We start from the raw sequence: 25,814 nt of genomic DNA, 5'->3' as shown, positions 1-25,814 counted from the left end.
ATTTTTATTATGTATTATTTAAGCTTTGGTTTTATAGCCATCAGCTTGAAATATAACAAATAATTAAGAAACTCTAAAATGTATTAGTGTAAAATCTAAAAAGAAATGACTTCCTTTTCGTAACGTATAATTTTTTTATTTATTTGTTGAGCTTGGTTAATGTTTAAGCTGATTGCTTGAACAAGTAACAAATAATAAAGAAACTAAACGTAATAATATTTAAAACTAAAACTAATAATTTAACGAAAAATTAACTATCATAGAATTGCTTTTGGGAATGCCTTTTTTCCATCTTCAAATGCAAGAACGGCGACAAAAGCCTATTCAGTATGTAATGAATACAGTACACCAATGAGTGTTTTTTGGAATTTATAAGTAGATTAGATTACACAAATCGATAGCCATTAATCTTATGAAGTTGTAGATAACACGAATGTATTGTTTATATATCTCTATATACCTATGTAGAATTTAGTCACATTCTCCAAGTGTAACTTGTTATTCATATAAACAAGGGTAAATATACCACATAGGCACTTTAAAATGGAAAAATATTTTATCTTAATCTTTGGTCTAAACCACTTAGGGTAGCTTCATTTGGGGCCTATGCAGCTGTTCTATTATGATCACCACTAATTACAGATCAGAGCCAAGGCTGACAGAATTAAATAACTGAAGGACTTTCCTGGGTTCGACAATTTTCATGTCCTCTGATTGTGGCCTGTGCCTTCCCTGTGGAACTTCGTACACCTGTCAAAGGGCAACATTAGGTGAGGAGATGCACAGGAATTTCAACAGCCTCGTGGCAGAATCTACACTATTCTCTTTTTGCCCGATATTTCACATGTGCTTGTTCAAGCCACAACTGATGCATTCCTGTTTAATGACCGCTTCTCTGCAGTGTTTGGCACTGTAGGCAGCTATCAGGGCTTTTGAATGCTCAAAACCCTTGTTCTGTAGCCACACTTCTTGGGAGGTGTGTGTGCACTCATTTAGCAGAGTGAGCTTTGTCAGGCTGTATGCTATCCCTATAAAGGGATAGGGACCAATAAAGTTTTCCCTAGCACCAGTTTTTGCCAGTTCAAGTGCTGAAATCTTGCGTTACTACAATGCCAGTCTTAGGGACGTATTCCAGAACTCTACTCATTGCTCAAGTCAGGATTTGAGTATGATTTCAAGTACTGGAAATACAACCCTAAACGTCAGGACTTGAGTATAATTTCTAGTGCTTTAAATCATACTCAAGTCCTGACTTGAGCATTGTGTAGAGTTCTGGAATACGACCATAAAACTCACTTATTTAGGAAGTTTAAATTATTTCATTTCAATACTCAGTTTGACCTTCAAATTGAAGATTAATTGTTAGTAGGTTGACTATATAAACTATCTAAGAAGATATGTGGATCTGTGAACTTTTGGTGAAATTACTGGCACGTGGGACTAGTTAATTTATGTCGCAGTGTGACGGACGCAATGGCAGTGCCCTTCAGATCTTTGCTTTGCTGTAAAGCTCGGAATGGGACTGCAATTGTTATGTACAGGAGTGTAGCTTACCATCAGGCGCATGACTTGTTCATCCTATCACTTGGCATCAAAAAAAAAATTATAAAACATTCCCAACCCACATTGGACATGCACAATAGTCTATGATCCAACAGACACCACTTGTAACATATGTGAGCTGTTCTGTGAACTCAGTAAAATTTCAATTGTTCAATATAGCTGCCCTTGCGTTAACTTAAAAGTACTAAACACGATTTGTATTACGGTTTCTTCTATTACTATCGCAAACAATGCAAGTTGCTGACGGCTACATGTAACAATGCTCACATGAATAAAGTGGAAAACAATATCAAGTTGAACCCTAGAGTATTTTGGTCGCACATTAAGTCGATCAGACAGTCAAACGATCCGTCTGTGTTTGGTAGATCCAACTCACAAGAAGTTGCTAATGATTTCGCGACATTTTTCAGAAGCGTTTATCTGACTTCTGCTCCCGCATTGATTCCCGATGATGCTTTTGCTGCTGTAGCTACGGCAATACGCTCATCGTACCAGCTGTTTTCCGATCGACATGTAAGTGTGAACCAAGTAACGAAATCCAATATTTATAGAGCCATGAAACAACTGAAGCCTAAACTGACCCAAGGGCCAGACGGTATTCCACAGGTGATTGTAAAGGATTGCAGGGAGGTATTCACTGACCCCCTATTCCATATCATTAATTTATCGTTGAAACGCAATACATACCCCAAGGTTTGGAAAACATCAAAAGTCATACCAATACATAAATCTGGTCACAAATCTGAAATAATGAATTACCGCGCCGTAGCTGTATTATCTGTTTTTGCCAAAGTCATGGAAACCGTTTTGCACAAGTCTATTTATGAGCAACTTAAGGGGTGGTTCTGTGACCAACAGCATGGATTTCTACCCGGCCGCTCTACTGCTTCCAATCTCATGAATTTTACCACGACCATCTCTAACGAGTTAGACTCCAGAAAACAAGTCGACGCGGTATACCTAGACTTTCAGAAAGCGTTCGATCGGATTAAATGTGATGTATTACTGAGAAAATTGGTATCTACCGGTTTCTCAAATAGTCTGACCTAATTTTTCGCAGACTACTTTGCAAGCCGTCAGCAATACGTATGTTATAATAAATACCAATCTCTACCTTATAATGTAAACTCTGGCGTGGGTCAGGGAAGTTGCCTTGGACCACTAATGTTCTTAATTATCATTAACGATTTGCCACTAACTATCCGAAATAGCCAGTGTCTCATGTTCGCGGATGACGTCAAATTGGCTATGACTATTAAGTCTGATACTGATTGTACGCTATTGCAGGAGGACATTGATAACGTGTACAGGTGGGGAAGGGATAATAGTTTATAGTTGAATGTAGATAAGTGTACGATTATGTCTTTCTCTCGTGCTCGCAAACAAGTAATCTCTAACTATAAAATACGCGATACTCAGATCAGTCGAGCTAAATCAGTCAAGGACTTAGGCACGTGGTTCGACACAGAGCTCACTTTCCGAGAACACATCTCAAAGATTAATAATTCATCGCGTAAATGTCTCGGTTTTGTCTTAAGACAGTCAAAGTCATTCAAAACGAACCTCACATCATGTCTTCTATATAACTCGTTTGTTCGGAGCAAATTGGAATGTAACGCCATCATTTGGAACCCTGTCCACCACAACCACACTCAAAAATTAGAGAAAATTCAAAAGGCATTTGCTCGAAATTTATATGTATAAGAAGATGTATGGTTATTACCCTTTACTGTACCCCACAACATTTATTTTAGGCATGGTAAATTATAGAATGTTGGAGGTAAGACGCAATCTGGCTCTTGTGACTTATATGTTTCGTCTGGTACGAGGAATAATTTACAACCCATTTTTGCTTTCGAGGATAAACTTTTTAGTACCAAGAAGAAATTTTGTGCGAACCCTCTGTGCGAATAAAGTCAGGTTATTTGCAATACCTTCTACACGGTGTAGAGTGAGTGAGATGGCCCCCCTGCCCCGAGCACTTAAGTATCTCAATGAGTTGCTCAACTTCGACTCTTCATTGGACCTTTTTGCTGGCTCAGAGTCAGAGTTCCTGTTTTCCGCGGGACGCTATCTGGAGTCCCTGACCGGAGGCAGCAGCATTACGTAATACGTATTTAGTTGTTAGTCTCAATAAGCAATTAAATAAATGAATGCTAATTTATATATATATATATACAGGGTGTAACAGCAAGGTGTAGTCATATTTGAAGGTCGGATTCAGTTAATGGTATGAAACTATTTAGCAAAGTTGTTTTAGTACAAACTACGTTATTTATGGAAATTTCGCCATGAACAGTTTCGATCAGCTGATGTCATTTAACGAAAATAAATAGTCACATCACATCTCTATTGAGTATCATAATACAACCAAATTACGTAACTTGAAAAAATTGTGAAATTCAGGCATGTTATTGTAAATGATAAAGTACTTAATGCCATATTCTTATTACTATGTTATAATTTACTAAATTTGTTATTATTTTATTCATGTAATATGCGTGTGAACATTTAATGAAAAATAAATATTATCGATTACTTTGCCAAAATACACTAGTTCATAATAAAACTATTATTTAAAACTTAGTACATAATAACGTAATATGGTTTCGTTAACTTCATATCTTCAAACATACAAAATGCACAAATTTCCATTTAATATCCATTAATAAAACTAATGTCCTCTAAAAAACACATATTTAAAGTTATCTCTGTTTCTTTTTACCACACGCATTCATCTATTGTATTTTAATGAATGAAATTTGTCTCTTTCTATCCGTCGGTACTGTTCTAACGCATGGCGGCTAGCGAATCAGTCGGTATGTTTCTTCTAACGCATGACGCAATATGACGCAATTATCCGACTAATACTTCGCACCCTTACAATGAAAGCGACCCAAATCAAAAAATTAAAAAATGAGTTTATACCGTAAAACCATCTTAAAAAAATATTTTGTTACATTAGTCACACTGTGGTGAAGATGAAATTGTGCAATTAAAGCTCGAATAGCACTGATTCATAAAGGTCCCTTTCATTTTGTTCTTTCAGTTTAAAAATTCTACTCCCGCGTCGAAATATTAACGCCGCATTTATTGTTGAATCTGCATTTGCAAAGACAACACGCTGCCACTGACGGATTAGCATTTGAGCCATTTTCGTTCCGAAAATCATATTCAAAAATCACTAGTAGCAGTAGAGCTCCTTGTGAGTTCGTCCAGGGTAGTACTGCCACTTTACCGTGTTACAGTTTTGAAGGGTAAGGGTGCTGGTGAAATTACAGGCACATGGGACTTGTCAACTATGTCTCAGAGAGATGGACGCCGTAGCAGTAGCCTTCGAGCGGCAGTGCTACTGTTATGGACAGGCGTGACGCTTTCCACCGGGTACACGACTTGTTCGACCCGTCGCTTAATATTTAAAAAAAAAAATTTTTTTAGTAACTTACTTTTTAAAGGGACTTACTTTTTTGTTTCGTGGACTTTCTTCTTTTTTAATTGTGAAACAGGGACCACAAAACAATATCAAGGGTTATGACATCTTGCTTAGCTGATGAACATTAAAAAGACTTAATTCTTAATACGATAAATGATAACAAAAAATCGTTAAAAAAAAGACCTATTGGCGACTAGTTTTTGTAAATTATGTTTTTAAATTGTTGAACATTAAAATGATCAGAAACAATTTTCAGTTGTAAAGTTCCATTTTTCCTCATTATTTTCAAAGACTAATAAGGCCATCACCTTTAGTACTCCAAGAGTAGGTAATAAATAAAATAATATAAAAAAACTTGAAATATTATTTTCTTTTTTATTCCCAAAAAGTTGGAATTTTGTATTGGGACACTTTCATCGTAAAGGTGCAACCTGAAGGTCGGTAAACGTCAAGAAATTAGTTTTGATCGTTGACCACGAATTAATTATTGTAATTTTAATTTAATTTAATTTTTTTTTTATGATTGATTTAGTGTCTGTTTAAGTATATCTAAATGTTTTAAAATGAATGTTGAGCACAGTAATAATTGGGCACAGATATGCCTGTTGTATTAATTTTTAAGTGTTTTTATTTTCCTCACTTTCTGTATCTGATGTCTGTACATTGTGGCATAAATAAAAAATAAAAAATAAAAATAAAATAAATTTTCATCACTTGCTTGGAAATGAAAATATCGTGAGAAAACTTGGATTTCGGAGATAATTGCCGAAATCTTCAAAGATGCGAGAATGTCAAGTTTCCAACCAGTACTTACTATGCAAGTGCAGTGGACTAAACCTTGTGCAAAAAATAGTACTTTACTAACTTACATACGTCTATTGCTGAGCGCACGTTTCTAACAACAGGCTTACGCTTAATTTGACTTATCTACACACGACAACTTTCTGGGTACGGGTTTATTACATGGTGAAATTGAAATAATTAATATCCGTTGAACCTATTAAGGTTCTTACTTCCTAATAATATCTACTCATCTAAAGAAATATTTTAGAATAGTTTAAATTAGCAATAGTGTAAAACCATAAAAAATCTTACCTAAATAAACAAAGTATCAAGATTAGTCGCCTTGCGTACGCGATACGTAATCGTAGCGAAGTCGCAAGCCTTTGGCGGCAACTTTGGCGGCAAAAATATCACCTTTGATTTTCGCCGCCAGCATTTGATTTTATACATGGTGATGTGGATTAGTGGTTAATGTTAGACTCGTTTCGGAGGTCGTGGATTCGATTCTCATAGTTGACTGGCTCTATGGGGTAGTTGTTAGAGTGTTAGGTTTTCTTTGCGGATGTCGTAGATTTGATTCCCATAGTCGACTGCCTCCATAGTCTAGTGGTTAGAGCGTTAGGCTTTCTTTTCGGAAGTCGTGGATTTGATTCCCATAGTCGACTGCCTCTATGGTGTAGTGGTTAGAGTATTAGGCTTTCGTTTCGGCGGTCGTGGATTTGATTCCTATAGTCGACTGCCTCCATGGTGTAGTGGTTAGTGTGTTAGGCTTTCGTTTCGGACGTCGTGAGTTTCCGATGGGTGACTGCCTCCTTAGTGCAGTATATCCGTAATCACTCAGTCAGTTCTTGCATTATGTGGAAGTGGTACGGGTGATGGTCAGAGCTTGTTTACAAACAAAGGCGTATGCAGTGCAACGTTGAAGGTCGTAGACGTAGGATATAGGTATTCGTTTAATGTGTATGTAATGTAATGATGTAATTTGTATCAGGAGAAGGGTCTTATTTCAAAAGGATGGTAATAATTTTAATTTCATCCTGTAGGTACTGTAGACGAGGTTGTACTCTATGAGTAGAATTGCTGGCTGAACATAGATAATAATTATAGTTTTTTGTATTTGGAACGCTAAGAAAACAAGGAAAGGTCTTGACATACATATTAAGATGGCTGTTTCGTAACCCTAGACATGAAAATGGTAAAATAAACCAAAGTTTAAGTTAATCCCGGTTTTTATATTATTAAAAGTACCTCTCGCAATGCATCTGAGCTACAGCCCTCGATTATAAATGGTGGAGACACGAACGCCGTTGGAAAATATTTTTATATGTTTTTACGAAGAAGAAATATAATGTAATTCAAGCCTGCAAAAGTTAGACGCAAGCTTACTAATGAAGAAAGGATTCCGATGAAGAAAAGTCCATCGTGGAAAAATGTTTATATGTTGTTACGACAAAACCACCAGGAATGCGTAATAAAAGGTCGTAATTTATATTTATACTTATTTAATATTATTTTATAATTGGTGCCAGTAAAAAAGTGCGAAAAGGAAATATGTATGCTATACCGGCACAAAGATTTAATGGGTTCAACGACGTAGATGAGTTTTTGAACCAATTTGAGACCATTAGTATATTAAATAATTGGTCTGATGTGCAGAAGAAATACGTGTTTGCATTGTATTTGGAGGGGCCAGCTCTGCAATGGTACAAAACGTATTCTTCTTCATACGTGTCGTATGATGTGATTGCACAGAGGTTGAGAGAGGAATTTCCCTCACAAATTGATTACGCCCGAGAATTTTATTATAGGCGACAGGGGCATAGTGAATCGCTTATAAGTTATTTTTATAGTTTAGATGAGTTAGCGAGGAAAGCGAATATTCAAGATGTTCAGTTTATTAAGCATTTTTTGAAGTCTTTGATACCCAATTTTAAATGGATGCTGGCAAGTAATTTGTATCTATCTAAAGAGGAGTTGAGAAAGACAATTATCCAAGTAGATGATGTATTTAATCACAGCTATAATGTGAGACAAGATATTGAATTGCCAGTGAATGGTAATATGGAGCCTTCTTGCTGTTGGCAAACACAGGATGTCTCTGCACCGATAATTAGACCCGAGTCTAAACAGTCGGAATATTTAGTGCCACGAGCACCAATCGTGCAGCAGGATACGCCAAGTCAAGGGTATTCACGAGCACATAGTAGTGGATCTTCGTCGGGATCTCCTCAGCGTGATTGTCAGAAAAGCGCAACTGAACATGTAGAAAATTTGTCTACAATTGATAGTTCTAGCGTAGATAGGACACCTTTTATATCTGTTTTTATTAATGATGTATGTTGCGAGGCGTTGGTGGATACTAATGCTTCAGTTTCAGTAATTTCTCGGTATTTTGCGGAAAGGTTGCAATTGCGTATCGATGATAATCCAAGTTTTCCATTACGTACAGTGGGTGCAACGCCAATAAATGTGCAGTCGTCCACCAAGGTGTCGTTGATGATTAATGGGAAGGATTATCCTTCGAAGTTGCTGGTTGTAGACGATCTTGAAAAATATTTGGTTCTAGGTCGAGATGTTTTGGAAAAGTGTAATTACGAGTTGTCAAAAGTGGAATTTGACAATAAAATTTCGTCAAAGTCCGTGACAGATAATGGCTCAAAGAAAGAAAAATCTTTGAAATTAGTATCAAAAAGTTTTGATAATTTCTCACTAAATAGATCGGAGTATGAAAACTCTTCGGTTTTGTCGAGAATTATGAACGAAGTTGATGTCAGTGACAAGACGTGTCAATTGCGTCAAAAACGGTATTTAGATATAAATAATTATAAAAATGCTTTGCCGAAAATATATATAAAATACAATTCGGAAAGCGACATTTCTAATCGTGTTCGCGTAAGTAATGTGGCGAATCTGCGAAGTGACTACGTAAAACGAGCAGCTTCGATGAGTTCTCGTAAGGAATGTATAGATAGTTTACAATCGCATCGGAAGCGAATGTTTGACAAGAAAGATAGGATTGCTTTATCTAAGAGATATGATACGCGAAGGTTAGGGTAGTGAATTGGTTGAGTAGGATTAATTGTATTATGTGCAGATTAGGTATGAATAGGAAAAGGTTGTGTAGGCAGAATCTACTCCATGTGAATAGGATGAAAAAGTTCTATATGAGGGAATTTAATGTGTTTGTTTCTACTAGGTTAATTAATTTTTATATTTATTTTTCATGTGGAATGATATCGACCTTATGAGAAATATTTGGAGAAAAATTGATATTTTCCTGTACATGCAGACTTGGAAGGAAGGGAGGAGAGGATACACCATCAAATAGATAAAATTTACTTTTGTTTTTCTTTTTTAAATTTGATAGATATATTATCCTGTATGTGCGAATAGTTCCTGCTCATCCCTCCAGTTGATCAAGGACTGTCTGCATTCTGGGAAAATATATTTATTTAATTATTAGAAATTCTTCATGTGGTATACCCTCATACCATATATGTCTTGGAATATGTAGTTAGAATGTGTTGTTGACGTTGTATGTGGGTTGGCTTTTGTTTGGTTAAAGATAGCAAGTGAAGCTGATGGAACGTGATAGCTGCAAAATGAGGACTAAGGCAGCTGGGAGATCAATAGTGGTGTAACCCAGTGATCGTCCGATGGATGTTCAAGCCTGTGTCGTCGTTGTAGCAGCATCCGCGTTGGTGATAGCTTAGGTTTAGGGAGTTTAGGGAAATAGTTTTGTAGTGATGTTTAGAATTTTTATTAGGATCGTTCAGCCAGTTTAGGGTCGCTAAAATAAAGTGTTAGGGTTTAGTCAGGTTCCCTAATTAGATAGGATAGCTAACTAGTGAAAATATTTTGATTTGTTTGTTTAGGATGTGATCATGGTCTGTCCTTTTAGATAGGTTTTTGGCAGACCAAAGCCATAGCCTCCTCGGTGGTTTACTTGGTAAGTTGATAGCTTCCGAGCAGTGTGTGGCTAGTCTGTAGTAAAGGCTGATCACTATGTATGTTGCCTATCATAGGTAGAGCACTAGCTAGGGATGTTCACCCCTTCAGCTGTGAGGAAGAGGGATGTAGACGAGGTTGTACTCTATGAGTAGAATTGCTGGCTGAACATAGATAATAATTATAGTTTTTGTATTTGGAACGCTAAGAAAACAAGGAAAGGTCTTGACATACATATTAAGATGGCTGTTTCGTAACCCTAGACATGAAAATGGTAAAATAAACCAAAGTTTAAGTTAATCCCGGTTTTTATATTATTAAAAGTACCTCTCGCAATGCATCTGAGCTACAGCCCTCGATTATAGTACATTATGAAAACGTTACCCTATATTCCAAAATTTGCGTTTCAGTCGGCGTCCTTTGATGTGCCGCCGCTGAGGCAGAGGTGCTATTTTTTAATTTTTTGTAACAGTCTGTAATTGCCGTTTGCGTTGTGAGGACTAAATAGGTGTCATCGTTTTGTTTCTGTCTTGTTTTTGTGTTTATTTAAACTATGTCACGCTTAAGCAATAGTGATTACTAAGAGATGATGTTGTGCGTAGGCGCAGCCGATGGGAGCTTGCGCCAGCCTCGCCAAATTTATTGGGCAAAGTTTATTGATGGCGTCCCAGAAAATCGACGTCGACCATTTCCTGCTGTGGAATGCTTCAGGAAGATGGTTATGAGACTTCATAATAGTGGATCGTTCCGTGGTTCCAGTTCTGAAGGCCGGCCGAGTTCACGAGACCCAGAATTCGAGGCACATGTTTTGGAACATTTTCTCGGCAATCCAAAGACAAGTACTCGTCGTGCTGCGGCAGCCTTTGGTGGTGTGAACCATATGAGTGTGTGGCGTGTGCTACGGGATGATGGCCAGCACCCATACCATTTTCAAAGAACGCAGGAGCTGTTACAAGCGGACTATGATCTACGTTTGGCATGTTGCCGCTGGTACCGCGACCAGGTTGGGAGGTCTGCCGACTTCGCTTCGTCGGTACTGTGGACAGACGAGGCGTCATTTACGCGTGCGGGCATTATCAATATGCATAATGAACATTTTTGGACTCATTTGAATCCCCGCGTATCAAGGGAATCAAATTTTCAACACCAGTGGCGGATTAACGTGTGGGCTGGTATAATAGGTTGTGCCGTCATCGGTCCAGTGTTTTTGCCGGCAAGTCTGAATGGGGCCAATTATTTAAGATTCCTAACAGAAGACTTGGATGACGTTCTGATGGCCCTGCCAGTGACACAATACGTGAGACTCGTGATGGAACACGGGATGACTTTCTAGCACGATGGAGCACCCGCACATTTTGCTCGAAATGTACGTTCCCATCTGAACGACCGTCTCCCGCAGTGGATTGGGCGGGGAGGTCCTGTACCCTGGCCAGCGTGGTCCCCAGACTTGACACCGCTCGATTTTTTTTGTGGGGTCATATAAAAATATTGTTTATGCGGAGTCCTGTGAAAGCGCAGAAGAAATGAGGCAGCGGATCGAAATGGCGTTTAGTCAAATCACTCGGCAGATGCTTCAAAGAGTAGAGCAGTCTCTGTACCGACGCACGGAAATATGCATATTGCATGGAGGTCGGCATTTTGAACCTTACCTGTAAATGTGTGAAATGTGCCAGCAGTGCGTGTAGTGATTGTACTTATTATTCAAAATTATCGTAAACAAGTCAATATTTCGTACATTGTACAACAGTGAATTACAATTCGTAGGAAATTCATTAAAACGTGTATGAATTGCACAGTAGGTAAGTACCAATTAAAAAAGTATCCACTATTGTAAAATTGTCGTAAATAAATGTATTAATACAAAATTATGTAGAATGTGTATACGATGAAGGCGTGCGTAACTACGGGCTTAATAAGTAAATAAATATCCTTTAAACTGTATGTAAATAAGTACGTACCTAGGTATGGTATAAAATAATATTGTTAGAAATAATTCGATTTTTCTAGGTATTTAAAGATTTTGTTACTTAATATTAACGTGTTATCAACATATTCAAATCATGTTTTTACAGTGGCATTTCAATTGTAGTCAGCTGTTCTTTCGCCCCGCTTGCGGCCGCCCAGGTTTCATTAATGAATTTGTGAAGTCGTATACCCTGTTTCAAATGAATTGAGAGTAAAGGTAAACATTGAGTGCATTGACCCGACCATAGTCGGTTTAGTGATGGGCAATTGTAGAGTAATTTACTAATCAATTATTGAATGAATCAGATCGATCAATTGAATCTGTTGGACTAACATCAAGTGAATTCCGCGCATTTGACCGTTGTAAATTGATTGAAGATGATACATATAAAAACGTTTCTTTATTTACGATTATTGACATTTATTGTTTAAAAGTTAGAAGCTATCAGTTAAATACAGAAAATTATGAAAATACTTGATAGTTAACAAGTCGCTAAATCGTTTGTAAGCGGTACAGAAATAAGAGTTGGTCAAATGACTTCAAGACGTAAGTTTCTGGTGACTCTTGAGGCAATCACTTACTCAAACTATGATTCACTCAATTGAACTTTTTTCCGTACATCCTTATGCAACCATAGACATTCTAGACTATGGATTGTCAAATCAATCTCAGTTTTCGGCGAAGATTTTTCAATTATGATTTTATAATGCATAACAAACGAATATTGTTGGAAAAAGTGGTGAGATATCTAGTGGAAACCTACAAAATACACATAAAAGTGTTACTTATTCCATATAGTGAGTGATTTCTTCAGAATTTTAACCCAACTGGTTTGTTTACGTTTACTCTCAATTCTATTGAAATAGACTATAGTAACGTAACTAGCAATAGAGTTGTGACGCAGTGGTTGTTTCGGACAATCACTATTTATACAAACATAATTAAAGTTATATCAACATTAAAAGTCACTTATTTTTATTTGATATTTTGCACAGAGGGTCTAGATCAAGTATAGGTTTGGCTCCTTTAATATGACTACACCTTGCGGTTACACCCTGTATATAAGAATACGTACTTGAAATATTTAAATTTAATTTGTTAAATTCTATTCAATTTATTTTTTAAAGTCTCGACATTAAATATTATTTGTTTGTTTTAATTTGTAAATTAGCTTTAAGAGTTACTATTGTGTTTGGATTTATCTGTAAGCAATATGTAATATAATAATAATAAATAAATAAATAAATAAACTTTTTTTTCATGTATTTAATTTTTCCACTCTCCCTCCACGTTAAATTAGTACAATATTACAAATGCAACTATAATCAAATGAACCGGAATGGTATTATTGAAGCGTGTACATTACCCCTTACATGAATTTGAGACTTTGGGAAGACGCTGTCAAGAATAGCCAGTTTCTTTTTTACCCCTTGTAGTAATGTTATGTTTATCACTATTTTTCTTAACATAAATTAAATTTTCAGTTTACTATAATGCTAGTGTAAGAATGTTAACTCTCTGTCAAGGACACTCTTAGGCCCAGATTGTAAATAGCCCTAACCACACGTTTTTGCAAACAAAGATTCGTATTACAATTGCGGCATATTATCCCAAAACAACAAGCCGTTGACCTACTGCTTCTCAAGCAGAGTCCGTGTCCGTTCGAATCTGAGCTCACACCTCTCGAGTTTCTCGGAATTCCCGTGCAAAATTTAATTTGAAATTCACCATGCGTTTTCAGTGAAGGAAAACATCGAGATGAGGAGACTCGTGCCCAGCAGTGGGACGTATAAATTGGTTGATGATGATGATACCGCAAAACAAGATGTCTTCCAGAACTTATTTATTGTTAAAGAATGATATGTACAGTTGTTTAGAAAATATATTTCTAATACTCTGGCTTTTAATAAGTCATTTCTCTAACCACTATACACAATTTGACATGTCTCCTTCTCGTTATACCAAATGCATGAAAAGCATGCAATTCTCCAACTGAGCCATCACTGTATTTGATTAAAAATTCTTTTATTTTCAGCAGTTGACATAATCTGGAACGTAACAAGATGAATTGTAAAGACAATGAATTTTTAGTAAATCCTAGAAACTGTACGACAAAATATATAATATCGCTTGACAATATTGATTTAAATTTGATGCCAATGAAAATATATGAAAACAATATTACATCGTATCAGGAATATGATGAGGAATTCCACTCATTTGAAATTTACACGGAATACACTGGCAGTGCTTTTGACGGTGAGTTTTTTATAATAATATAATAGATTACGTGTAGTTGTATTGTACCTTAAAACAAACGATAAGTATACAATGTGCTTTTTAAATGAGACAATATGGGGAAAAAGAGATACAGGGAAACTGTCTTAGGAACCATTAAGTCTCTTTTTGTGAAAACATAATCAATTTTTTTATCAAATTCGAGTTGTCTATAAAATTAAATTTTCTAATTTTTTAATGCTTATGGATTAAGTTTCTTATAAGGATAATTTAATTATATAGAAAGAAAAAATCGGAACACCAGAAGTTGGTCAAATTGAATAAAAAGTTTTTTATACAAAATAAATAACATTTTATTTCACTTAGTGTACTTCTTATCTATTTTAGATATAAAGACCAGCGTATGCTACATATGTGCGGTAGAAGTGCCAAGAATGTTCTATCAGGAACATTTATCTAGCGCCAAACACAAGATGTTCGCATGTCTAGCTGCAAACACTATGAAACGTCTTCAATTGCAAGTCTTACAACCAATGCCACAGGTAAATAATAAAAATAAAGACATTTCCTGTTTTCATATCAGAAAATATTAGTATTTAACTAATGTTGCACAATCACGAAAACACGACATTATTATAAAAATCCCCCTTTTTTTAATAATACGTGCTATTGACTAAATAAAATACGGTAAGAAAGGCAAGTTGATGCGTTAGGTTGGAGATTATTGTGATTTTGTTATCTTTATATTTTGTTTACAACGATTAAGGCTAAGAACTCACGAAGCGGTTTTGACCCGCGCCCGCTGCGGTTGCGGTACAGCTATTTTATTTCGTGAAATGTGCGACTAAATGTTGCATACAATTCTACATTCTTTGGAGGCCGCGGTCCCGCAACCGCGGCGGGCGCGGGTGAAAACAGCTCCAGCTTCAGCCACTTGCTTGTTCTATTTAATTTAGTTGCACGACTTTCGCATGGCATACTGCTTTTAAATGATATAACTCCATCGAAATAATCGATGATTCCGCCAACGTCAAGTTAAGGAAAGCACGCGTTTATCACTCAGAATTTGACCGGTGAATTATTTTGGTTTTTTTATTAGTACCTTGGTGAAAATTAGGATGTATCCGTAATCGCATGCCTAACTATTTTTGTCTTTGGTAGCTACTAGCGATGCGCGACTTTGCTAATACTAATCATTCAAATGGGCAAATCATTCGCCTAAGTCGAATCCAAGCACAATCATTCTAACTCGAGTCGAATGATCAACAATACCGAATGCCAACGCCATTCTAGTTCTAGTCTAATGATTATTATATCGAAACACCTCATTCATCATATCCATACCAAAACATCTTTGTCCCCGTCACATTTACAGTGTTTACCACTAAATCAGAGAGGGCTAGGTGATCACGAGCAGAAATGAATCTATGGATTAGTACTACTAATTAGTAATGAATGATCATTCAAATCATTCGAATACGAAAATTAGTAGGTTACTAATTTGACATTCGAATGACAGGATTAGCGATTACTAACGAGTCGAATAACGATATCATTCACAATCGCGCATCGCTAGTAGCTACTTCCGCAAAAGAAAAAAGATGGCCATCCAAAGAAGAACTTAGTCTCTATGTAAAATAACTAATGTAAGCGTCTCGTCTAACTGTAAATCACAGTGCACAAAATGCAATCTTTCCTCTGGGGTATGTACTTATCTACCTGATAGCAGACGTTTTAATTCACCCTAACTGTTATTAATTGCTCTTAGACTGCGTTCTGGTCATATTCCATTAAATAAATTTTACTATCTATTGACAAGGGCTGAATCAGCTATATTCCAATTTTGTAACAAGTTCGAAGACATGCTTCATTTAATGGAAAGTGATCGATTTGCGGGCTGCCGAACCCAATGTCAATTAAAAGTCATTGGTCAGGTAGGAGAGGTAAATTTAAGACTGAGCAACTCATTGACGCAGGGTACTGAAGCTCTATACTTGCTTAACTACAGCTCTTTACTTGATAAGGAGCAATACCTCTCATGGGAGTAGTGACAGATAAAGCAAGACCGGTAAGTTATATACATACATTACGAGGCAGACATATACAATCGGACGTTTCAAGCTTTTTCAAAATAGATTTATAAAAAAGTCGACCTAGAATACGTCCAAACATTTAGAACTCGTGAAGTAAATGATACTAAAAACACAGCCAACTTAGGGTGGTGACATTCGTTGTACACGTATGTATATTGTCTTGTCTGCGATTTTGATCTAAGTTTTATTTATTTTGTCACAGGTGGAGCGAACCATTAATTCAATTTACTACTGTGCGTCGTGCTCTATCGCCGTGAAACGTTGTAATCGTGACGAACACGAGCTCTCCACTCAACATATGAACTGTGTGAAAAATGACGAATTGTTGAAACAGCTATCTGATATTATGTACATAGAAAGTGACAACGATAAAATGGGTAAGAATATACATGACAGCCAACATTTGAATTGTAAAACAGATTTGAATGCAACAATGACTGATATTTCAAATTCGAAGATTAACACACTAGATTGTCCAAAACTGGAAACAGTATCTTATGCCAAAACAGTTGCATTACATGTTAATCTAGAAAAAAATAAAAATTGTGATCAACAAATCGGTAATGATGATAAGAAAAATATTACTTATAGTTTAAATAAACATGATGAAAATAAAAATCATAATCTGGGGAAAATTGATAATAAAGTAACAGAATCGAAGGTTCATACGTTAAGCAAAGTTGGAAATAATAAAAATGTACACGATAAAAGTGTGGAAACGATTAAAGTTAAGAATTCTGGAGGGCTAACCAGTGTCGTAGCAGTTGGCAAAACAGTAAATAGCAAAGCAAAAAGTATAGAAACGTTGCAAGTTAAGAATTCTAGAGGGCTAACCAGTGACGTAGCAGTTGGCGAAACAGGAAATAGCAAAGCAAAAAGTGTGGAAAAGATTACAGTCAAGAATTATGGAGGGCTAAACAGTGGCGTAGCAGTTGGCGAAACAGGAAATACTAAAGTAAAAAGTGTGGAAACGATTAAGTTTAAGAATTCTGGAGGGCCAACCAGTGACGTAACAGTTGGCGAAACAGAAAATAGCAACGCAGATAATGTAACGGCGAAGACTCATTATTGCGATATTTGTAATATGGACATACAATATTACAACAGAAAACATATTGCTACACATAAATCCAGTAACGAACATAAAATGGCTTTAGACAAGTACACTAAATTTCTAACCACTTACCAGTTAGTTCCTGCTGGATTCAAAAAAAGTCTTTCAAAGGGACAAAAACGCATGACAACTTCGAACAGATGCAAGCTTTGGCACTGTCTAGTTTGCTGCAATAAAGTTGAAAATCCAAATGATCATGTCCGTGAATCCAGCCATATATTGATGTACAACAAATTATTATCAACAAATTCATTGATTAAACTTCGCTGTGAACTATTTATGTGCAAGTTTTGTGAATGTTTCGTGAAAAGGGGTCAAGAATTGAATCATATAAGTGTAGATGCTAAACATTTGGTTACGAAGCAGTTTCCCAACTTAACTGGATTCGTTAAATATTCTACAGCAAATGGCGACTGTCACGAATCATTCAATTTAGAAAATTCGTATGATTACTCTAGCTCACATTCATCAGTTGAAACATTGAATTCTCCCTTATATTCAAAAAATGAGATAGAAAGTAAAATTTACACCAAAAATACTTTCTCAGATTTAAGATCAAGGTTCTTATCAGATAACGATATTGAAGAAAATGACAAACCACACATTTATTTCTGTACAATTTGTAAGATGGATATTGCTAACAATGAATTCAATATTAAACAACACGAGACAGGCAATACCCACATTAAGAATGCCAAATTACTGGGCATTGATGTGTCTAACCATTTAAATAACACGCCATCAAGTAACCAAACAACAAATCAACAAAATACACGTACCATTTTTAACGATGGAGTTTTTTCACGTAATGACAAAACACATACGCAAAACGTTGAAGATATAATAGAAAAACCCAAAATTAAAATTCCCATTAAAGCTACAGAGTATATTTGTCAAATTTGTAATGTCAAAGTACCAAATGTTGCATTTAATATAAAGATGCATGAGGACGGCAAATTACATAAGAGAAAACTACAAGGTGATTAGCTGGAACTGGGGCACTGCCACTGCGCCCGTTACCCTGAGACATAAGTTGACAAGTTCCATGTGCCTGTAATTTCACCAGCACCCTTACTCTTCAAAACCGGAACACAGTAATGCTGACATTACTGCTTGGCGGCAGAAATAGATAAGGTGGCAGTACATCACTGGACGAACACTTTCACGAGGAGCTCTACTGCTACTAAAGTAGATCATAGGGTCGTATTCCAGAACTCTACTCAATGCTCAAGTCACGATATGAGCAGACTTGAGTATGATTTCAAGTACTGGAAATACGACCTTAATGGCAAGGACTTCAGTATGATTTTCAGTGCTCACTGCAATATTCAAGTCCTGACTTGAGTATTGAGTAGAGTTCTGGAATACGACCCATAGAAACATTGTAAAGGGGTCACTAAATTATAATTCGCGAGCATCTTATTTAGCATACTAACAACAATCTATGTATAAATTGTATATCCTTAAAATAAGCCAACATTATACGCAACATCAACATTTTATACGTAAGAAAAAACCCTCATTCTTTACTCATACTCGTTGAATAGCAGAACCTACAGAAACCCATAAAATTACTAATCAGAAAACTTTACACTGGCGAAATCCTAAAAGCACCGCCAACAAATAAAAAGAAGAAGATACTTATCGATACGAAATCGCTATAAAAACGGTCAGAAAAATCTTTATATCCATGTAATTAGAGCGAAAAAGACATTGTAGGGAAGAAGGGGGCACCATTGAACATTTTTTTCACATCTGGTTGTAAAATCCTAAATCGTTATTATTTATTTGTTTTGTTTGCTGCAGTAGTTAGATCTATTATTTGGCTCCAAGTTTGGCTATTTTTGATCGTGCTTATTATGAATGATTATTCATAATAAGCACGATCAAAATGTTTACCATGCTGTCAGAATTTCCATTTTCGGGAAGGAACTCAAATGTTCAACGTTGCCTCACGCCTGGGGCAGCTTTGAACCCGCTTAAGACACCTCTGAATTCATAAATTTAAATGATAATGGCTTATTTATTGCAAAATATTTTTTGTATTATATTTTATATAAATCCGATATGATTTTTTGACACACAATTATGTATTTACAGTTTCTGATTTACCATTATGACAAATGGCGATTCTGGTCTGGATTTGTTTTAAGCCATTAAATGGACCTTCAGGCAGTTAATCAAGTAAACTTCTGAAGCAGAATGACAAATCCAGGTGCAGCATCTTGTATCAGAATTGCTTACATTATATTAAATATATAGGTTTTTTTAAATTAAAAATGTATGTTTATTTTTATGAAATAAGGGTGATATTAGATGATAAGTTCTTTACGAAGAGTGTAGATGTTAATATGCTATGGATTTTAAGATAGTTTTTTTTTATCGTATGTGATAATACTACAATAGTCATCGACATACCCACCGTTACCGGCGTTACCGGGTAATGGGCGACAGAAAAATGTGTTATAATTATATATTTTTATAAGGGAAATAGAATAATGCAAATCGTTGCCAAATAATTATATTTTAGGTAAAAACTATGTGGTCCAACATACTGGTATACAAGCGCGGCATGCTTGGCTTGGCCAGGGCCGTTGTGTAGTCGTAAGTTTTTAAAAAATCGAGAATTCAATATTAAAAGAGATTTTGCTATAGTGTAATTAAAAATAAGTGCGCATTTCACCTCCATCTCACCTGATGGATGAATGAATAAGGTCGAAGATGTAGTACGCACACCAAAAAAAAAATTATAGAACCAGGGATCTACTATGAGATATTAAGTCAGGTTCACGTGTTAATCTGAAGTTCGTATCATGACGTATTTATATAAACTTGAACGGGAAATTACTAAAAGCACAGAGCGAGACAAACCTGTAAAATCAACTTACGGAAAATAGGCTAGCTGTACCAACCACACTGGAAGTGTCCAAGAACTATAAACCGACTGTGCAAAAAGGGACACGTTGTTTTATATAATAATTTTATTACCTATCAAAACACGTTTTGATATTGGCAACTTTTCAAATTTACAAAATTTGTCGTAGAACAAAATCACATCTCATGTCTTGTCATTCTCATTGAAATAATTTTTAGTTTTAGTAAATAATTTATTAGTGAGTTTGCAATTTGATGACCGAACTCGAACACGTTTTCATTAAATTTTCTTAACTAAAGATATTTAAAATTGAAAGAAATTCAAATTTGGCGCTATTTAAAAGTTACTTTACGGTCTACGTCAAGTGAACAAAATGTACAAATATAACAGAATTAATTACACTGAAATACAATAAAATTAAATACGAAATCTTGTAAAACTGACAAAAACCCGCCATTTTCCAAAGGTTTTTTTTTCTTGGCTTAGTCATTGAGTCACATTTTTTGAATTGCTTATCACTGTTGGGTAATTTTCCGTAAAATTTCAAATATTGGAAATTTTTCCGGATAAATTGTAAAAATTTGAATAATATAATTTCGAAGGCTCATTTATGTTCTACGTTTAGAAATATCTTTTAAACTTGTATAAAATAAACTTGTGTAGCTCGCGCATTCGCGAGAATTCCGCGGAAGATTTTGGCTCTTATCTAATTTGTATGTACATACGTTAGACAACTGCCCATAGAGTTCATTGTGCTATGTACAATATCAATATAAAAATTTGCTTTCATTTCGTAACGCCGCAACATAAATTGAGCCTAAGAAAAAAGGTGAAAGGCTTTTGAATTGTCAACATAAACTGCATGGAATTTGCCTTATTTTTGTGAGATCATAATTCACATTTGACAGGCAACTCAAGCGAGCATCAGACTTGCTATACTGCCTTTGTCATACATAAGTAACGCATTTTGCATTTCGGTAACTTTCGACATTGGCACCTAACGTTTTATTGTAATCTAAAAAAATGTAACTGATTATGTTTCATAGAAATAATTCCACTAGTTTGTTATAATTATTAATACAAAGATCGAACACTTATAAAATGACGTAATACTTTCATAGATTTCTCACAGATGGCGCTACGGCTAAAAACTCGTTGAAAAACCAAATAGATGCATAGAAATCAAATACAGAAAAAACAAAATCCAACAACAAGCACATTGAAAAAATCGTGAGGTCCGCTGGTTCGTTCCGTGGCTTAGTTGGCATAGCTTCTGGCACGGTTTGCTAGAAGACGTCGGTTCGAATCCGGCCGGATCGAAGGAATTTTTTCGTAAGTGTTCCATCTTTGTATTAACAATTATAATAAACGAAACTAAATAAGATATTAGAAAACTGTTTAGAGGTTGTAGACCTCGTTTCGCTGATAAAAAGTCAATTACGTTAGTTATATTAAGGAGGTCAGTATTAGAGGTCATAATAATATACCGGGTGGAAATTTGTAATGCCACCTGGAGGGAAAGTACTCTAAATACTGGAGATAGAAATTTTTACTTAAAGGAAACAGTCCTTTATTTTTTAAAAGAAATAAAGTTGCATTCATAGATTCGAAAATTCCTAGCAACACGCGGGAGTCGAACCCGCTTAAATCTGAAAAAAATGCACCCTGCACTTTTATTGCATCGATCGATAGGGTTAATTATAAGAATAAAATCTCTCTCACAAAATTGGTTAATTAAATGAAGAAAAAAAACCATGAAATCTTACGTATATTAATAAAACGAAAAAAATGGTAATCTGACTAATTAGTTGCTCGAAATGAGCTCCATTTTCTTGGATACACAAATTTAATATTTTAATTTTAACGGGTTCGATTCCCGCGTGTGGCTAGCAATTTTCGAAAATTTTTTAATGCATTATTATTTCTTTTTAAAAATAAAGGAATGTTTCCGTTAAGTAAAAATTTCTATTTCCAGTATTTAACGTACTTTCCTTCCAAGTGGTATTACAAATTTCCACCCTGTATAGTACCCTGACCTAAAATTCCGTGACTTTCCTGGCCATTTGACAACCTTACACTAAAGGTGCGTTTGACAAGGGAATACTTAGCGCAAAACGGGTGTAGAGTTAACAATGGGGTCGAACCCCTTAGATTCCAAATGACACTAGTGATAATTATACAAAGCAACAGTAGTAGTAAGTCATTAATGTTTGTACAATCTGGTGCCAATAAATATTATAGTTTAGTCTTTGTTTCTTATTACACAAATTCCCAACTTTATAATTAATTACTATTACTTCGTATTAATTGGCCAAATTTAGAATTCGATCGAGAGTCTAATATAAAGGCCTTATTCACAGTGGCGCGCAGGCAGATTTTGCCTCGGTCCGCCCGTACTGTTAGGGCACATTTATTTGACACGAATTTCATCGTGCGGTCGAAGAGCGGAGTCCGCGTTGTTTGAATTTGGCCGGGCGGCGTCCGCACAGTTGTATTATACAGAGGAATTTAAATGTTGTTGCCTAGAAAATAGAATTCAGATTCGCCGTTAATGTACACACGCCAGCTTATCAAGCTACACATTGACGTATCTTGTTTCGTTGCAATAGAGGCGATTTTCGAACAAAAATGTATAGTCTGATGTGCCGTTGTCCGTACATGAAGGCGTGGTAACTGGGCGGCGGCCGCGCGAAAACTTTCGCCTTTTGTAACTGGGCGCTAACAGTGCTTGGTCTAGGGTCTGCAATTTCGACGTGTGGATCTAATCACTTCGGCACTGTGAAAGGGAAGACGCCAAGACCCGCGCGCCCGCACTCGCCGCCGCGTCCGCGCCTGTTCTCTGAATGAGCGTGCAAAATATGAGGTAATAATGAATTAATAACGCACACACTGATTGCCTCGCACTATGGAAACTGTATGATACAGTTTCCCTAGTACGGGGCTATCAGTGTGTGTAACCCGGGCGCCATGGACACACACATAGACAACCACAAGTTGCACCCAAACTCACGAGAGAAATAAATGTAGGCCATAAAAATATTTCTCCCAGCCCGGGAATCGAACAGCCACGTAACAATTTATAAGCTAAGGCAGTATTTGATTTACACGTTTTTGGTGGAAAATTTTTGAAGGTACACTGCCTCTGATAACACCGCGCTAGTAACGAAGATAGCTTTGAGAGGCACAATTTATTTTGGAGAAAGAATATTTCTTTGTAAAAGTACCTGTTCTGTTACTCCTAAATTGGGAAACAAAACTGTTCCATGGTGGTTCCATATTTCATGGTACAGTATCAAGAGCACGTTACGCGTGACACTTAAGATTTAAATCCAACTCTATGCCGCTTACGATAAGAACGATAAGTCCAAAGTATCGACACCAGAAAACGATCTTGTCGTATCTCGAAAAATAGGACTTTACACCAAGCCCGAAACACTATTTAAAAACAATTATTTCTCTTTAATTTGAATTAGTAGAAAGTCAATTTTAAAGTACAAACCGAACAAAGCCGAGCAGTAGGTATTTTAAAGGACTATCCACACAAATCTGGGGGTCTACTCTCGATCTCCGTCCGAAACCATTACTGTCAAATAAGTAATATTCGACAAAATTAAAAGACAAGTATCAAGTATGAAGCTTCATTCGCATCACGCGTCTTTTCATTAGGTCAAGTATTGCTTATTTGGCAGTAATTGTTTCGGGCGGATGTCAGACGGAGATCGAGAGTTGACCCCCAGAGCCGTGACCGGGACGTGGACGGAGTGTGCTAGTTTGTATGAACTGCGGGCCCATCCCGGCGCCGGCCCGGACACGGACATGTCATTGTGTGAACGAGAACATACAAAACATACGCAACGATATTTTTTTGAGCCCCTGACGGAGCACGGCCCGTCCACGTCCCGGGTATGTGTGGATAGACCTTAATACCACAACTTACCACTTGTCAAGCTTGTTGAGTTTATTTCTAATTATAGCATAACGTATATGTATAGATATATTTTGACTTTCTTAATTATTTGATATATTTTTAAGCGTAACAATAATAATACAATAAATACTGAGAATGAATAAATGTTATTACATGTGGGAAACATGACCTTTGCTTTCCCCAAATTTATAACCTTGATTTTTGGGGATTTTGAATAATTTGCATTGGCAACGCTGCAAATCGGAGGGAAGAATCAGACGTGTATTTTGTCTACCCGCAAAAGTATAGAGAGCGCACCTTCACACAATCGGACCGGTAATCAATAATCCTCTTTGCCGGTAATAGTCTCGGACGTGCCTTCCGGTAGTCGGATCAGACTATCGGATGGAAAAATCGGACGTATATTGTCGGTGGTGTGAGCGGTGATAAGCAAATAGCGAACTTGTTTCGACAGGTTTTCACAGTGGAGCCACTTAACACTGCCGACAGGGAGCTGTACGATGCTGACACACAAAGTGAGGACCTGGTTATTAGAATCACTGCCAAGGATGTCGCTAAGGCTATCAAGTCAATTTCTAGAGGCAAATCACCAGGTCACGACGGTCTCAGTATCGAGCATCTTCAGCATGCCGGTCCACATCTACCGCGTGTGTTGGCAATGCTTTTCACCCTCTGCGTGGGGCATTCGTATTTGCCGGCCGGACTAATGAGAACGGTTGTAGTCCCTATAATTAAAAACAAAACAGGAGACTCATCTGATAAAACTAACTACAGACCGATCTCATTGGCAACTGTGGTCGCCAAGGTGTTCGACGGTATGCTGAATGAACACCTCAATAAGCTCATCACGCCGCATGACAATTAGTTTGGCTTTAGACCTAAATTGTCAACGGATAGTGCGATAGTGTGTATGAAGCATGCCGTCGGGTACTACACGGCCAGAAGTACGCCAGTGTACGCTTGTTTCCTCGACCTATCAAAAGCCTTTGATCTGGTTTCCTACGACATTCTGTGGAAAAAACTAAGTCAAGCAAAATTGCCACCTGAATTGATCAGCGTTCTAAAGTTTTGGTATGGAAGCCAGGTCAACAATGTGCGATGGGCAGGTGCTCTGTCAGACTCGTACAGGTTGAGGTGCGGGGTGAGGCAAGGGGGGTTGAGCTCACCAACGCTCTTCAACTTCTATATAAATGAGCTGATTGTCGCGCTGAGCAGCCGCCGTGTCGGATGTCATGTGGACGGTGTCTGCTTTAATAACATTAGCTACGCAGATGACATGGTGCTGCTGAGCGCGTCAATAAGTGGCCTACGAGAACTCGTAAATATATGTGAAATATATGCTCATGATCACGGACTTAAATACAACGCTAAGAAAAGTGAAATCATGGTTTTCAAATCTGGGACCAAATGTCCGGCGGATGTGCCTCCTGTCACGCTGGCAGGCGTACCCCTGAAGCGGGTGAATAGTTTTAAATATTTAGGTCATGTGGTCACCGATGATTTAAAGGACGATGCGGATATTGAGCGCGAGAGGAGGGCGCTGTCGGTGAGAGCGAACATGATAGCTCGCAGGTTTGCACGGTGTTCATTTCAGGTAAAATTAACATTATTTCGTGCCTTTTGCACCTCATTTTATACGTGCAGCTTGTGGGTTAGACATACGCGACGGGCGCTAGACTCCCTTCGCGTTCAATACAACAACGCATTCAGGGCGCTGTTGCGGCTGCCCCGCTTCTGTAGTGCGTCGGGAATGTTCGCAGATGCTCGTGTGGATTGTTTCCATACCACTATGCGCAAGAGGGCAACCTCGATGGCACAGAGGATGCGGGCTAGTGGCAGCAGCCTTCTGAGTGTGGTCGCGGGTCGCACTGAT

General features: G+C 37.0%; 1 protein-coding gene across 1 annotated transcript; it reads left to right on the top strand.

The window, feature by feature from the left end:
* The first annotated feature begins 620 nt into the window (after nucleotides 1-620).
* Nucleotides 621-24,806, top strand: LOC113234438. The gene is made up of 6 exons (XM_026469748.1): nucleotides 621-770; nucleotides 1,977-2,076; nucleotides 13,729-13,952; nucleotides 14,319-14,473; nucleotides 16,227-16,514; nucleotides 24,396-24,806. Exons 3-6 carry the CDS (start codon nucleotides 13,757-13,759, stop codon nucleotides 24,804-24,806), a joined length of 1,050 nt encoding a protein of 349 aa, XP_026325533.1. The 5' UTR covers nucleotides 621-770; nucleotides 1,977-2,076; nucleotides 13,729-13,756.
* Nucleotides 24,807-25,814: the final 1,008 nt, after the last annotated feature.

Source organism: Hyposmocoma kahamanoa, unplaced genomic scaffold, assembly GCF_003589595.1.
Source record: "Hyposmocoma kahamanoa isolate Upper Pololo Valley unplaced genomic scaffold, ASM358959v1 84, whole genome shotgun sequence".
In the NCBI taxonomy this organism is placed as follows: Eukaryota; Metazoa; Arthropoda; class Insecta; order Lepidoptera; family Cosmopterigidae; genus Hyposmocoma; species Hyposmocoma kahamanoa.
This window is presented reverse-complemented; position numbering and strand designations above follow the sequence as displayed.

Excerpts from the sequence above, each read along its gene's own strand:
- LOC113234438 (XM_026469748.1), top strand. The coding sequence starts at position 13,757 with ATGAATTGTAAAGACAATGAATTTTTAGTAAATCCTAGAAACTGTACG. Across the intron at positions 14,474-16,226 it reads TCTTACAACCAATGCCACAG|GTGGAGCGAACCATTAATTC; the intron begins GTAAATAATAAA and ends ATTTTGTCACAG. Across the intron at positions 16,515-24,395 it reads ATTGTCCAAAACTGGAAACA|GTTTTCACAGTGGAGCCACT; the intron begins GTATCTTATGCC and ends TTGTTTCGACAG.